At 32.4% G+C, this 15,861-nt stretch overlaps 1 protein-coding gene across 2 annotated transcripts in view; it reads left to right on the top strand.

Annotated features, from left to right (window-relative positions):
* Nucleotides 1-15,861, top strand: part of LOC106460464 (motile sperm domain-containing protein 2-like) — a 35,304-nt gene that overhangs the window by 19,094 nt on the left and 349 nt on the right. Inside the window, exons 10-16 of one of the 2 annotated variants that reach the window (XR_002610786.1) lie at nucleotides 3,015-3,074; nucleotides 3,605-3,693; nucleotides 6,247-6,346; nucleotides 6,630-6,726; nucleotides 7,958-8,084; nucleotides 11,140-11,275; nucleotides 11,931-15,830. Coding sequence is in view for 1 of the 2 variants with exons in the window: in XM_022387205.1 (XP_022242913.1) it covers nucleotides 3,015-3,074; nucleotides 3,605-3,693; nucleotides 6,247-6,346; nucleotides 6,630-6,726; nucleotides 7,958-8,084; nucleotides 11,140-11,275; nucleotides 11,931-12,107 (786 nt within the window). In the remaining variant the exon portion in view is untranslated. Of the gene's footprint in view, nucleotides 1-3,014; nucleotides 3,075-3,604; nucleotides 3,694-6,246; nucleotides 6,347-6,629; nucleotides 6,727-7,957; nucleotides 8,085-11,139; nucleotides 11,276-11,930; nucleotides 15,856-15,861 lie in introns of those variants that run through there. The other variant, XM_022387205.1, reaches the window with a different exon arrangement.

A 15,861-nucleotide genomic window follows, 5' to 3' on the forward strand; every position in this document is an offset into this window, starting at 1 on the left:
TGCTACTCATGGACTATCATGAGTAAAGTTAAAGGGGATTTTGCCAGTCCCTGCTGATCTTAGAGTTGAATCAGTTTTGCCCAGTTGGATATGCTTAAATTTAAATTCTACACTAGCAACCTTTATATTGGTTCCTGGTTGCAATGTGTTCTGTCGAGATGAGGTGTTCCATAAGACCATCTGGATGCAATTCTGGATGTTGATATCATTACAATATTTCTAATGGACTGCTACTCATGGACTATCATGAGTAAAGCTAAAGGGGATTTTGCCAGCCTCTGCTGATCTTAGAGCTGAATCAGTCATGATCAGTTTGCTTCTAAAAATTAGGGAACGTGGTTCACCTGTTGCACTGTCTCCGGAGACCTGTTCCTCAGGACTCCCCAGTGCTTATGTTCACCCCTTACCTCTACTAGTGGAGCTCGGGAGTCCTTACCACATCCAGTTTGCAATCACTGGGGTGGTGGACAGAGGATTTTCCTTTGGAATGTTGAGTTTTCTCCACTCTTGGAGAAGAGGTTGAAGTTGGGGTCCCTGGAAATTTTTTCCCATATGTTAGTAGAAGCAGGACCAATCTACACAGGAGCCTACTCGTAAAACCAGTCCAGATTTGATGCCTAACTCTCTGGTGGGGAGGGGGTGTGCTTGGACCCTCTTATGAACACTGTCAGGTCTTATGTTGTTCCTACAGGGAGTCCACTAGCTCTTCATAAATCTGAACGCAATGCAGTCCTATCTTTGGTCCTTGGTGGGACAATGTTCCACATCCTCTCCGTAATTCCATGGATAAGTGGAATTCTCCTTGCCCACTTGGTGAGGGAGTAAAGACAACTGTTTGTAAGTCCAGACTGGATGAGTTGTGGATTTTGGTGGAGTACAGCATATGATCCTATCAATCCAGATCTGGAATGTTGCCTTTTGGACTTGTATTACATTCCACCCTTTTCAATTTTCTGTAGTTCTGGGTGAAGAGCATACCTGTTCTGGATGTAGTGCAATGTTCCCCACTTTGACACCACTTCTCATGGTACATATTTGTTTTCTGCAGATGCTTTCTTTATGATCTCTGCCCTCACTGGCCCCTCTGCCTTCTCAATGTGGGATTCTAGCTATTAGTGTCAGCGGAGGTATGTATGTTTTGGAAGTTATCATTTTCCTAAACTGAAAATGTATTTCTAAACATACTTATCTCCGCTGACACTCTCCTTCTCTTCCTCCCCACTAAGAGCTGGTGTTAGTGACCGGAATGAGGTAATTCGCGAAAAAGTGATTTTATTGTCTGAAAACAATGTTTACATGCAGTACCTGCATAGAGGGCGCGTGAAGGCTGGCTTAAAGTTTTGCAAATTAGATATTCCCGAGGGCAGTCGAGTGGAGTATATAAAGACTGGAGCAAGCGAACACAACGTTAGATGGCAAAGATGAAGATCGAGAAATAGTTATTAGTGTCAGCGGAGGTAAGTATGTTTGGAAATACATTTTCAGTTTAGGAAAATGATAACTATTCCTACCTAACAGCATATAAGACACCATCTTATTATTCCTACCTGACAACACATACAACATCACTTGATTATTCCTACTTGACAGCACATACAACATCACCTGATTATTCCTACCTGATAGCACATAAGACATTATCTTATTATTCCTATCCCTCAGCACATAAAACATTATTTTATTATTCCTAACACACAACACATAATAACATCACCTGATTTTTTCTAGTCCACAAAACATTTTGGCTATCCTCAAAGTAATAACACACCCCAGTGAGCCAAGCATGTACAACAATGATTTTTTTCACCTTCTACTGAACATGACCTTCAATGAGATTATTTGACTCACTACTAATGTTTTGATACCGATTAATCTTGATTACATAACACTGGGGCACAAGACTTGTTGATTAATATTGTATTTACATGATGCCTTTAGTGGTATATTAAATAATGCTAGAAGATTAAATCACTGCTAACTGCATTTTTCAAAAGCACTTTTATCTTAATATGTGGGCTTTCATTATCAGAAGTTCAAAAGAGATGTATATTTATGTGATTTAAGTTGGCAATTAATATTAAAAGGATTTCCTAATTATGGCAAAGCTATTTGCTGTCATCTTTTATTTTGAACTATTGACAAGAGGGAAGGCAGCCAGTCATCAGCACCCTTTCACCCACCATCCATAGTAAGGAATTAACTGTTACTCTTATAATGCACTCACAGCTTAAAGTGCAGGTAATATTTTGTGGTATTACGTGAATTTCCAGTTCCAAAATCTTGAGAGTTACCACTGGGCCAACCTGTATTTTATGTTAAAAGAAACAAATTACTTGAAGAACAGGAAAAAAAATGTTGAAATACACCCATTTATTGTGATAAAACATTGCAGTGAAGCATAGCATTATAAAGGAGATGTCTGTATATTTTAAAGACAATGTTCATATGGTGTAAAGGAGATGTATGTATATTGCAAAGGTGATGTCTGTTGTAAAGGAAGTGTCTGTATGTTGGAAAGGTGATGTCAGTATATTGTAAAGGTGGTGTCTGTTGTAAAGGAAGTGTCTGTATGTTGGAAAGGTGATGTCAATATATTGTAAAGGTGGTGTCTGTTGTAAAGGAAGTGTCTGTATGTTGGAAAGGTGATGTCAGTATATTGTAAAGGTGGTGTCTGTTGTAAAGGAAGTGTCTGTATGTTGGAAAGGTGGTGTCAGTATATTGTAAAGGAGAGGTCTGTGTATTGTAAAGGTGGTCCTCTGGTGGGACAGCTATAAGTCTTCAGACTTACAATGCTGAAATCAGAGGTTTGATTCCCCTTGATGGACACAGCAGATAGCCTGATGTGGCTTTGTTATAAGAAAACACACACACATTGTAAAGGTGATGTCGATGTAAATGACTGTCTTAAACTAGAAGTTAATCACCAAATATGTCATAGATCAAGCTTGACTACAATATTTTTTAGAAAGTTAGTAAAACACGACTTTCTCTTTTGTTTCTTTCTTTGCCTTCAGGTTTATTTTGCCAAAGAAAATGAAATATACGAGTCAGATAAGAACTATAACATTGAAAAGGTAGGTTTTGGCAGTTAGTAGATTAATATTTCTCTTATTAAATGGTTAGGAATACAAAAAATGTTTAGTATTTTAATCAGTTTGTCTGTTGAATAATTCAGAAGAATAAGTTAGTAGCATCAATATTTAATTGTTCTTCAAATCCTATATAAATGTAGGATCATTGTGGTGAGTAAATGACTAGTAAAAACACCAATACCTTTATTTAGTTTGATTTTCTAGTGGTTAGTAGTACCTTTGTAAAATGGTACACTACACAATGTCTAATTTTTAGTAAGAACAGTATTACAAAGTTTAGTTTGTGTATTGTTTGAAAAGACAGTAATTGTATAACTAGTGAAAAATAGTGTATTTTTTTGTTTTATGTACAATTAAAGTTAATAAATTTTATATATCAGAGCCTTTTAATGGTTTACGTAGAACAACTTTTTTTTATGTATAAATTACTCAAAAATATTATATTTCACAAGTACAACTTACATTTAAAGATAATGAGTAAAATATATTTATAATTCCAGTGTTTTTTACAGAAATTTACATCTAATGACCAAAACATTCTTCTCTCACCACATTCTTCCTCTGGGGATATCCAAAGTCTGGGTTCACTGCTCAAGATGTGGTAAGTGTTGTTCCTTTTCTGAAAGACTGTTTGCAAATGGTAGTTTTCATTGAAAATCCCATATATATATATATACACACACACAAGCAATCTGTTTTGAAAGTATTATACCTGAAAACTATTAGTTTTTATTGAAAGTGCTGTTTACAGAAAATTCAGTTTCTACTAAAAGTACTACAGAAAATAAGCATATATTCTTCATGAAAATGATTTACACAAATGTTTACCTTTGCTATATTAAAATGATTTTGGAGCCTCACCACACTGTTACAGTCCATGTCCAGTCATGCACTTTCTGAATACCATGCATCTTAGTAATAGCCCTGCAGCAGAGTTTCCATTTCAGAAAGGCTGTCATGTGTAAGCACACTCCTTTTCTCTTTTCGTTTTTTTTTATAAGCCATTTAATATCAGAAGATGATGATTTTCCCAGTGCCCATTTCGACAATCCAGCCTCATAGAAATCCAGAGATTTCTGCATCTGATTTCTTGACTGGTATATCTTATCATGGAATAGTTTGAACACCTGTTTCATTCTCCAGCTGTGATATAGCAAAATCTATTTTTGTTATGGTTGTGATTATCGTTCATTTATTATTTCCTATCAATGAATTCTTAGTTGCATTAAAATGCTAACTCACCTTCTAGCTAATCATTTGTATTTTGAGTAAATATGTATGTATGATGAAACTGACACCAGCTTCCCTAGTGGTAATGTACAAATACTATTAATGCCGCAAAACATTATGTAAATTTATGATCACATGAGGTGTACTCTCATGACCTACTCAGTGAATAAATACCCTGCCAGAAGCTTCACTAAAAGAGAAATTCACAAGATAGTTAGTGAATTATTGCTGTTTATCCCTTGATATTGTTATTAATATGGAATGGTATTTTTATGTTGCTGTAATTTTTTTGGAATTAGCTTTTTTCTTTTTCTGGTTCTTTTTCTAATTCCATTATTTGAAATAATATTGATATTTATGATATATTGTTCATTAACATTAGTGTTAAGTCCTGGCCAGGCATGTGTTTATTAACTATTGAATTAAATTATATGTTTTTATAGTTGAATAAATTACTTTTATTGTTGTTGAACCCTAAATGTAGTGGCATCTTTATTTTAGACCATTACACAACCATTTGAAGTATTGAATGGTTGGCCATTAATATGTCATGGAAGCATCTTCTGTAGCTTGTCCAGACAGATATTCTTCATGATTTTGTTGATATTTTGTACTGTTGCATGTTATATGTGGATGTCTTTTAGCTTGATGGATTCTCACCTGTTACAAGATGTTGCACTTACCATGGTGGGTTGGTTAGGGTGCTAATTTCTCAATCTGAGGATTGCAAAACCAAAATGAAATGTTGAACTTGCTCACCTTTTTGGCTGTATATAATGTGACAATTAATCCCACTGTTCATTGGTAAAAGAGTAGCCCAGGAGTTGATGGTGTTGTTGGTTGGTTGGTTATCTTCCCTCTGGCCAGCAGTTCAAAATTATGAATGGCAGCTGACAGCCTTTTTAGCTTTGCCATAAGCAAACAAGATTACTATGACTGGGATACATCTTGTTGCAGGTCTCTTTCTGGATGGTCGTGGTGACCCAAGTTGTCATTAAGTGCAAGGACTCTCTCTTGTCTTGGAAGTATTAGTCTGTGTTAAAAGAGCTTTACATACATACTTACCATTGTGGAAAATACTATGTATAATTCAATATTGGTCATTGTATGAAGTAATAGACATAAATATTAGTTTATATCAAAAAATTACTACAAATGAATGTGTCAATCTTTGCTACTATCTTGTAGCTGACAGGGAGTATGACCAGCTTGTCTATGAAATGTTTGTGTGAAACCTGTTTATAAATCTTTAAGTAACAAAATTATTTTTGCACCATTTCAAGTTACAAATTCCTTTTGTTAACATTAGTAATTAAACATGATCCTTAAAAAACAAAGTAATATAATTCATTTTAATCCTTTAATCCATCAATGAGGTTTATCAGCCACTTACCAATCCAAATCATCTGGGAAAAGGTGTTGGGAATTGTTTCTCTGTGTTGCTGGATGAGATTATTGTTTTGTGTGTATTTATACCTAGCAAGTTTGATTTCAGTTGTTGGCTGAACTTGTTGTTTTATTATTTCTTTAGGATTTCAACCTTATATGTGCAGAAATATTATAGACAATAAGTATTTTTTTTTTTTTTCATTTACTGGCTAGTTTTATTACAGCACACTAGTTGTCACTAACAATATGAACAGGGGAATTTTGTGAAATATTTGTTCAATGAAATTCTAGTTGGAAAATAAGAAGTTTTCATATGTTATCAAATACTTCAATGTTTTCTAAGAGTGGTGTACTAATTTGTTTTTGCTGTGTTTTAGTGTTTTTCTGTTGTCTAAAGACCCAGCTGACTACATGTTTGTTTAAAACAGTGTACAGAAAGAAGCATTACTTGTAAAGTGCAGTATAGCTGTGTTGAATATTTATATTATTAGTTGATGATGCAAGAATTACATTCCATTGCTCAATCTTTTCATAGCCCAGGCTTGGCAATAGTGTTCCCTGAAACTAGTGACTCCGAAGCTACTTATGTGTGCCTTACCCTTACGAGCATCACCAGTAATTGTGTAGCTTACAAAGTAAGGCAGTTGCATTGTTATTTCCTTGATTGAATCTAGCTAGAGATACTTGCTTAATGCTTGTGTTTGTTGTTGTTTTCTCTCTCTAAAGCTTGTTCTAGCTTAATCATATTTTTTTATATTGTTCACAAATACATTAGTGCATATAATTAATGAATGAATGCTTTGTTAATCTGTAATTAGCTTAAAAGAATTAACCAAATTCTTCATTTGGTTACAATATACAAAGAGCTACAAAAACTTGAAGTGATAGATGTGAGAGAATTCTTTATTTTATCCCTAGTTAAAAACAAACAACTTGGGAAACTACCACGTCCATCCATCTTTTGGTGTAATTAAGCCTGGAGAATACATCATTGTTCACATTCAACTAACTCCAGGTTAGTGCATAAAATAATTACACTCTCATAAAATGGAGAGCTATTATTTGTATAATGTAAATGTCAATCGTTTCTGGTTTGATTATATCGTGGGTATCTTACAAACATATTGGATAACATTTTTGTCATGTATAATTGTATTAACAACATCTTATACCAATATAAATTTATCATCTGAGTTAAAAGAACATACACTTGATTTAGAGGGTTTAAATATAATGTGTAACATAAATTAGGCTCTTCAGCTCTTGAATAAATGGTTTTTTGTGTTATAAATATCATTTTTTGAAATATCTAACAAACTTGATATGTCATTTAAATGGGAAAAATTTTTAATTTAATACTTGAAGATAAAAGCTTTACTGATAAAGATGAGTGCATACTTTTTCATTGTATAACAAAAGGTTGATATTGCAGAAATCATCAAGCTTTTGTTCTCAGAAAGCTTAATACACTTCAAGAATCATATATATGTGTGTGTGTATATGGTATCCCACTTAATAATGCTGCATATGTGAAAAAAATCTTTGGGCTTTGGCTCATATGGTGCAGCACATGCTTTGTATGCGGGAGGTCAAGGATTCAATTCTATCAATTTTCTTTTCTTTGTTTTGTTCTTAAATAATGTTTCAGTAGTCAAGTAATTTGAGTATGTACATAGTATGTGAAGAACGAGTTTATCCCCTAGTTTGATATAATTTTCAATATAATAGTTAGGCTATTTAAATGTAGTAGTAGTTGTGGAAGATGAGAAGTAAAAGATTATCATTTTATATGTTTTTTAGAAAAGTTATATTTTCAAAAATGCTTCAAACATTTTCTTATTATTTTTTGTAAAGTATCAAATTTAAAATTTTTAAAGCTTTATATAGGAAAAAAGGGTAAAGTCCTTATTAAAAGTTGAATAATCTTTTAACAAGTATGATATTTCCATTTCATAGCACGAGAGACACTTCATACTCAAAGGATTAATATGCATACTTTATCATTACACAAATTCTTCCCTAGTGCCACCTTTACAGTTTGTATTTATATATTGGATTAATTAACTTAATATAGACAATAACTGCATTGTATCTTGTGCATCTATGTAAGAAGAACACTAAGAATGGATCAGTTATGACATAGCTACATTTACTTAAGTTCACTTTATACATTTACAAACAGGCCTTTTTCCTTGAGTAAAAGTATCATTTGATATTAATAAAATATAACTTTCATTTAAACCTAGGGTCTCGCTGTGGAACCACAGATAAATTACTTCTATTGGCTGTGGAAATTGAAGATGAGGATGCAAAAGGACTTCAAATTAATAAGTTATGGGAAAATAATTATCCAGAAAAGATTTTAAAACACAAGTAAGTATACAATACTGTGTAATATGATCTTAAGGGATTTATTTATTATTAGCTTAATTTCATGATGAACCAATATGTACAAAGAAACAACGGGGTTTGTGAAAACCTTGAAAGTTCACATATTTTTAAATAGCAAATCCAAAGCCTTAAAATTACTTGAAATTTGACTTTTTGTTTTTTTTACAAAGTTTAGGGAAGTACTTGAATTTTGTTTTGTAAAATTATAGTATCTTGAATTTGATCCATTTTGGAAAAAATGTGAATAAAATTTATATAACTCCCAACTATTAATTCTCATTATATAGTCCTCAATGTGCACTAACAATTTTCATGTGTATAGGCAGTGTTGTAAGCTGCAAAGTCTGTTATTAAATGTGCAGCATGCATGCTAGACATCCAGCAGGTTCAGAGGGAATAGGTTATGAATCAGATGATGAGGAATAGAAGTTAAATCAATGAGAATTATGTTGTGCTACAATTTCGTTTTTACTTTTTCACTAAAACTCGTTTAGTTCATATGAGTGGCAAAATGCTTGAGAAATATGTATTTAACAGCAGGGGGCTGAAAATGCAAAGTATAAATCTTGGTTTAAAAAAAAAAAATATATGCAGAACCTAAGCAAAGCTCTCTGTATTCCTTGCAAAACAATAATTGACTTATCTGTAATGGTTGAATCTGCATTTTCAAACCATGCTAAAGGTAAGTTCAAATAGTAACATTTATAGTAAAAAAATGATTTGGTGTAATTTGCAAACTTCCCATATTTTTTAAGATCTGTTTCTGAGCCATTGGCTGAGACCAAATTGAAACTTTCACCCATCTGCTAATAGCAAATTTTAAGCCTGTATATTAAATTAGTAAAAAAGTTAACTTGAGGTTTCATTATTTAGGTAGTGTAGGTCAGATCCATTTTTAAGCCCTAACTGTATACTATTATGCACATACAGTTTATACTACCATTTCTATTCATTTACATCTTTTCCTTTGGATTTCTTAAAACACAGATGGCTTGACACAAAACAAAAAAAAAGAATTTCATTTAATTTAAGGAGGCTCATAAGGAAAATATCCAGAAAAGATCCTTGATGGAGGAGATTGCAAACATCAAGACAAAAAAGAACATAATGATGCCATCAACATCAGTTGTCAGTACCACATCAACTGTAACTTGCATGTCTTCTACTAATTCAGCTTTTTTTACCTCAACTTATGTCAACCTCATCAGCAAAAACAATACTGTTTTTTGTCAGTTCAAATCCAGCTTTCATTGCAGAAACTTGCTGGGCAACCAAAGCAGTCAACATTCATACAAGTCATGTGAAGGGATCAGCAGCATTTTTCAGTTTATGTTTAATGACAGTGCAGTAGCTAAACAATTCACTTGTGGTAAAAGAAAAAATGGCATACCTTTTAACATTTGAGATAGCACCTCACTTCTTATTTCTGCAAGAAAATAAAGCTAAATAACAGTCAGGATAGTTTATGCTGTTTCATTAGAGTTTGAACATTGAGGTACAAAGTAGTCAGCTGTATGTGGTCATCCGATTCTGGAATGATAATTGTGTCCAGTTAAGATACTTGATATCTTACTTCATGGTTCATTGTATGTCTGAGCAGGCTTACGAGAAATATGAAACAGTGTGTTAAGATTTGGACTTCAGTAATCTTGTGCAACTCTTCTTGGATATACCTAATGTTAACTGGAAGCTGCACTTGATCTTGCAAGAAAATGTTGAAAAGCAAACAAGTAAGAACATTCTTAATGTGGGCAACTGTGGCTTCAATGTCTTGCACAATTAATTTAGAGCTGGATGTGCAGCAACAGATTGGAAGGTTAACCATGCTCTTTGAAGTCTGTGATATTTTTTTTTAAAGATTCATCAGCTCACCATAAAGATTTCATAACTGTGATAGGTTGCACATCTTTTCTTTTGGATTTCTGCAGACACAGGTGATTTGAAAATGTTGAGGTTGCCGGCAGAGTTCTTCAGATCATGCCTTATGTTGCACAATATGGCAGTGCCAAAAAATCTGGAGAAGTTACAGAGCAAAACGACAAATCATTTAGGCACATCTAGACAGTTATTAAAGATGGTTTTCTTTCAAAGCCAACTTGAAACTTTATCAGACAGACAAATCAATACTACAGTTTCTCTCCAGTGACATGACAACTTTGATCAAGGGACTGCTGGAAAGGTTCAGAAAACCTGAATTATTGAAAAATGCCCTGTCTGCATTTACATTTCTACAACTTGACATCCAAGATGCATCAATCCACACAAATGTGCCCAAACTGAAGGTTAACAGAAAGAATTCTGATGGAAATCAAAAGAAAACAGCAAATATTAGACAAACAGCTTTTAGAATTTGGGTGGAACTGCAAATAATTTCTGCTGAAAAAGGTATTTAAAATACCCAGAAAAATCTCTATTGCAATATTCTCTGGTGAGAAACTTCAACTTCCTTGAACCTAGGGTCCTCATTTTGAATAAAGAGGCATGCATAACCTGCTGTCATCATTTTTAATTTTCCAACATCTGCAAAACTTGAGAATGTTTTATTCAAAATTTTTTACTTCCATAATTTCTTAAACTCTAGTTATAACCTGTCAGATATTTGTGGATTAAAGGCCAAAAACACTGTTCTGGTATAACTGGATGTCATTTGAATCAATTTTCCCAAGTTTTAAACATTCTAGGACAGACTCCTTAACTCTATCATAGCCACATTTTGTTTTTCTACTGTGAAATTCTAATTAAACTTATATCTTGCAAATTTTTTCATTACCAACTGCCTAAAAGTTATTTAAAATTTATTTTATTTGTGGGTAAAATTGTACATGTAAAATTAAGCATGTGATTTTATATTGTGCTAATATCTCATGTTATTTGTAGTGTTAGCTTTCTTGCTTTTGAATTAATTTTGATAAATGGCTGGTTCGTTTTTTTAACATACTATTAGTAAGCAAGGTGATTTGTCCTATTTGGTTGTTATAAGTAGACCTATCTGGGTGGGAATAAAAGAAGTTATAGCAAAGCCTTTAATTCTCTTCAGATTTAGATGTGTTCATCCTGTATCCATGCTAGGAGATGTAGTAAACAAATCTCTCGGGACTACCTCTATTCATACCCAAACTGATCACCTCCCACACAAAATTTTGGAAGATAAAATAGAAAGCATGCAGAAAGAGGTAAGTCTTTAAATACAGTTATAAGTTATTATACAATTTAACCCCTTCAGTCATGTACATTAGGTTATATGTAGAAACAATTTTGGCTTGTGCATCAATTAAATCAACTTGCTCTAGTGTATATATGATTTAAAATTTTTATTTCTGTTGCAAGAGTAGTTTATCTTCACTGAATCACAACCTATAAATTGTGGTGAACAATAATTCTTTGAATGTGAGTTTATTATGAGAAATTTGAAACTTTTAAATGACTTTATGCTGTTATTAAGAATTATTTAACTAGCAATAACAGATGTGACTCAGAAATGGGTAGTAATCTTCAGAAAGTAGTTTCAAGTATAGGGTAAAACTAAAGTGTAGCATCCATAACAGAAGGACAATTTTTAGTAAGTACAAGGAAACTATTATTATTAGTTCATGAGTTATTCATCTATCATTATGAGGCACAATTAAAATATAATAACAAATATTAAGGAATTACAAGATAACTATTAGCAATAGTTCATGAGTTACTCAGTTTCCTCTATAACACACAATCAAAATATAATATGAAGAAACATAATACAGGGTGTCTATTAGTATTTTTATCATTAACTCGTGAATAAAAAGCAAAATTAAAGTCTTTATCATGAAATTCAAGCTTTGGTTGTTTCAGATGCTCCAGCTGCAAAAACAGAATGACACCCTTCAGAAATGCCAGAAGATAGTGATAATCTTGTTATTACTGCTTGTTTTTCTCCAAATGATTGTTATAGTGAGCCAACAGTTTTATTCCTGGGAGAGTCGTGACCATCCTGATCTGTCATCCAGTCCATTTGAGATAAATAATTAGGTTAAAAGTAACAGAATTTTAAACCACAATAAATATTTTAATAACAGTATTTTTATACAATGAATAAAATATGTTTAATAGAAATTGACTATTTAATCTTATATTGTGTTTTGTGTGACATCAGAAGTGTCTGTTGAGTGGTCTATCCTGCTGTCGCTATTTCTTGGTGAGGTACCAGGTGTTCTTGATTAGAGAATGGTCATAGTTTCAGATTTCTGATTGAAAACAGGTATTATTCATTGTTTAGAAGAAAAGGGATTAATGTGATGAGAAAATACATTACATCAAAAAACAGAAACGTTGTTTCACATGTTCTTGATTTTTATTCACAGAATTGAATACTCTACTCAGTTTTCAAAATAATGATAAATATATATAAATGTGTTCTTGAATATGTTTTAATTTTTCAGAACTCTAGATAAGATTTTAGGTCAATGAGTATTTACTCTGTAAAATCCAACTCAATGCTGAAAATCTAAATTTTAGTGAGTATTTACAACAATCCACCTTTTTTTTTTCTCCTTAAGGTATAAATTCTTTTTACATATTATAAAGCCTAAGGGTTGGCTTTATAATATGTAAATATTTGTACCTAAAGGAGAAAAAAAAGGTACATATACAAATTATTACCTTGACATTGCTTTGCCACATAGAGGTAGTCGTCTGTCTAAAGGTAGAAAAAAAACATTCTTTCTTAAAAGTACTCCATTGCAGTCCTGTATCACAAAACTGGTCTGTGTAGTTTGACTAACCTGCTCAAAGTCTGACATGAATAGCTTAAGTTTTTACATCACAGCTGAATGAATACGAATAACTGAGTTTATAACTGCCTAGTATCGTTGCAGTTCTTGTGTCTTAAGTGTTTTAGAGCTCTGCCTCTTCTAAATAATAAACCCTGAACTGTGACTAGATTTGAAAGATTTCAGCACTTCCTGTGCATAATTACTTATTGGTGTTAAAGATATATTTGTTATTATTCTGTAAACGTTCAACATAAGCTTGCACAGTTCATCTACGTTCCCAATATTAGTCATTTTCTCTTTATCACTGGTTTCTTTCCAATGTGTATCGCTTTTAAATACTCTAAGACCAACTTAAAAAACTGGCTTTTTCAATATTCATTGTTTAATGGAAATCATATCCTCTACAACTGTCAGAAAATTAATGCATTCCTAACTATATATATGTCTCAGATGTTTTCCTAATATAATCATCAGCTGTAATGCTTAAAGGTCAAAATACTTATTTTTTCATTCACTGCTATCAGTTGTTAAAATGGGTTTTAAGTATTTATAAATCATAAACAATAAGAGTATAAGTTTGTATCTCTAAACATGCACCAATATAGACACAGACCTGACACCTGTTTGAGATTTTGAAGCAACTCAGCCAATTAACAGCGGCGCTTACATCAAAACACTGGATAAACAACAACTTGCTATTTAGTTTTGTTATTTTTCATAATTGTTATTAATTGTTGGAATGTATTTTTCTGAGTTATGGCATAGGGGTTAGCATGTAAGACTTTGATTGATTGGTCTGGTGTTCGAGACACGTTGCCATTGAGCATGCTCCATATTTTCAGCTGTATTTGATAAAGTGTTAGTAAATCCTATTACTTTGTTCAAAGTATCAAACAAAGCCCTCATAATAGCAGGTATTGGTGGTTGACTGCTTTTCCTGTGATTTGTATTATCATAAGGGTCTCTGATAATATGTACTCCATGTGCATATAATGATTTTTCTTTATTTAGTGAAAACATTTTGTAAATATTGAAAGACCATATAATATAATTTTTTAAGATTATTTAGAGCTAATGATGTTTCAAGTTATTACTTCAGGTTCATAAACCAAGTAATTAGTTCATTGTTGGAATTTTGTGTATGCTTGAAAAGATGTTTTAGTTTGAGTTTTTCTACTAATTTTAATCTGTATAATAGCATTAAGTTCCATTGTGAATCACCTTTCACCTGTACTTTCTCAGAAGGGTTTAATTATACATAGACACATTTTGATTGTAGATATAAACCTTAAAATTTGCACAAGATTCATCATTTTTTACCCAATAAGGTTATATGATGTTCAGGTGTGAAATTATAAAATTAACTGTAAAACAGAAGAAAACAAATGGTATATTATTACTTCAAAACATAAATATATTAGCACAATGTTTTAGGAATATGCTCTTCATCAGGCACTTTTATAGCTTCAATGCATGTAAAAATGAGTGTCCTGCATAAAACATTGTGATAATAAATCTGTTTGTTAGGTAATAATGTATTACACTGTCTTTTATTTTGTACCGTTTTATAATTCAGCACTGGTTTCTTTGGGGGGGGCACACTTGTGTTTCTTTTAACAGTAATAGAGTTTGAAATAATGATTTTATCTGACACAAAAGATTTGTAATTTGTCATCAACTTTTAGTGAAATGACTGCTTAAACACTCAGCTTTAGAAGAATTCTTAATTCACGTATAGTAGCTAGCTTCCCATTTTGGAAACTGGAAATAAGTCACTTCAGCATTTGACAAGAACAGTCTGAGTTGTTATCAGATGTTATAAACCATAATCATGACCGTGTAATTATCTGTTTATGATATCATGTCATAATTCTAGTATCATACTTATATTCAAACATGAATATTTATCTTTCTTCAGGCATTAATGTCCAGAAAACCATCAACATCACATTGTTTGAAATACTGTCTGCATCAGTGCTGCTGGTAACTTGCAACTAGTTGAACTGTGTGTAGAGAATTATTAATACATGTAATATTAGAATAATGAAATATGTTTCACAATGCTTAAAAAGTATTCTCTTAATTTTCAGAACAGCATAGCCCCTTCTCCCCCCAAAGAAAGTGGGGGTGGCTTAAAGTTTAATTTTTTAAAAAAGCATTTCTAAAAAATACAATTTATTGTATAATGAAGTTGATTAGTCTTCGATTACACAAAAAATTGAGCTCTCTTGTTGTATGAATATTTTTGTTACAAATCTATATTTTGTACAAAAATGCTTCAACAATCTGTACTTGAAATCAAGATGGAGATACTTGTTGAGTATGCTTTGGAAATATGAAATTATGTTTTTAGTTTTAACTTTACCTAGTAATAATGTGAAGGTTACAAAGTATAGATTAGTTGTGAAATTTTTGCAGAAAATACTTTTACATGATTCCTTAGGTCAATAGTTCCGAAGCTTCTTTTCATTACCGATTCCATTTCAGACATCCTGAATCTGCACAATTCACCTGCTCAAAGATATATTTTAACTGATCCATTCAACTTTTCATTGCTACACATGATTTTTTTCTATCAAACTTACGACCCCACCAAAACTTACCATGGCCCCCGGTTTGGAAACCATTGACTTAAGACATTATGCATGAAATCAGACCTGGTCAATATGCTATGGTTCATTTAATTTTCATTGTGATTATTAAAGTAATTCTGGTGAAAGGAATCATGTTGCTTAATAAGTTTGTTTGTTTTGGAATTAAGCACAAAGCTACACAATGGGCTATTTGAGCTCTGCCCACCACAGGTATCGAAACCCAGTTTCTAGCATTGTAAGTCTGCAGACATACCGCTGTGCCACTGGGGGGCAGCTTAAGAAGTAGCATTAGTTACAAGATGAAGTATTTTTTTTTACAAATAATAATTGTTAAAAGAATAAAGTTATTTACATGATTTTTCTATGTATTTTTATACACATTTTAGGTGGTGGTGTAGTAGATGGCATAGCTATTAT

The sequence above is a fragment of the Limulus polyphemus genome, unplaced genomic scaffold, assembly GCF_000517525.1.
Source record: "Limulus polyphemus unplaced genomic scaffold, Limulus_polyphemus-2.1.2 Scaffold776, whole genome shotgun sequence".
Lineage (NCBI taxonomy): Eukaryota > Metazoa > Arthropoda > Merostomata > Xiphosura > Limulidae > Limulus > Limulus polyphemus.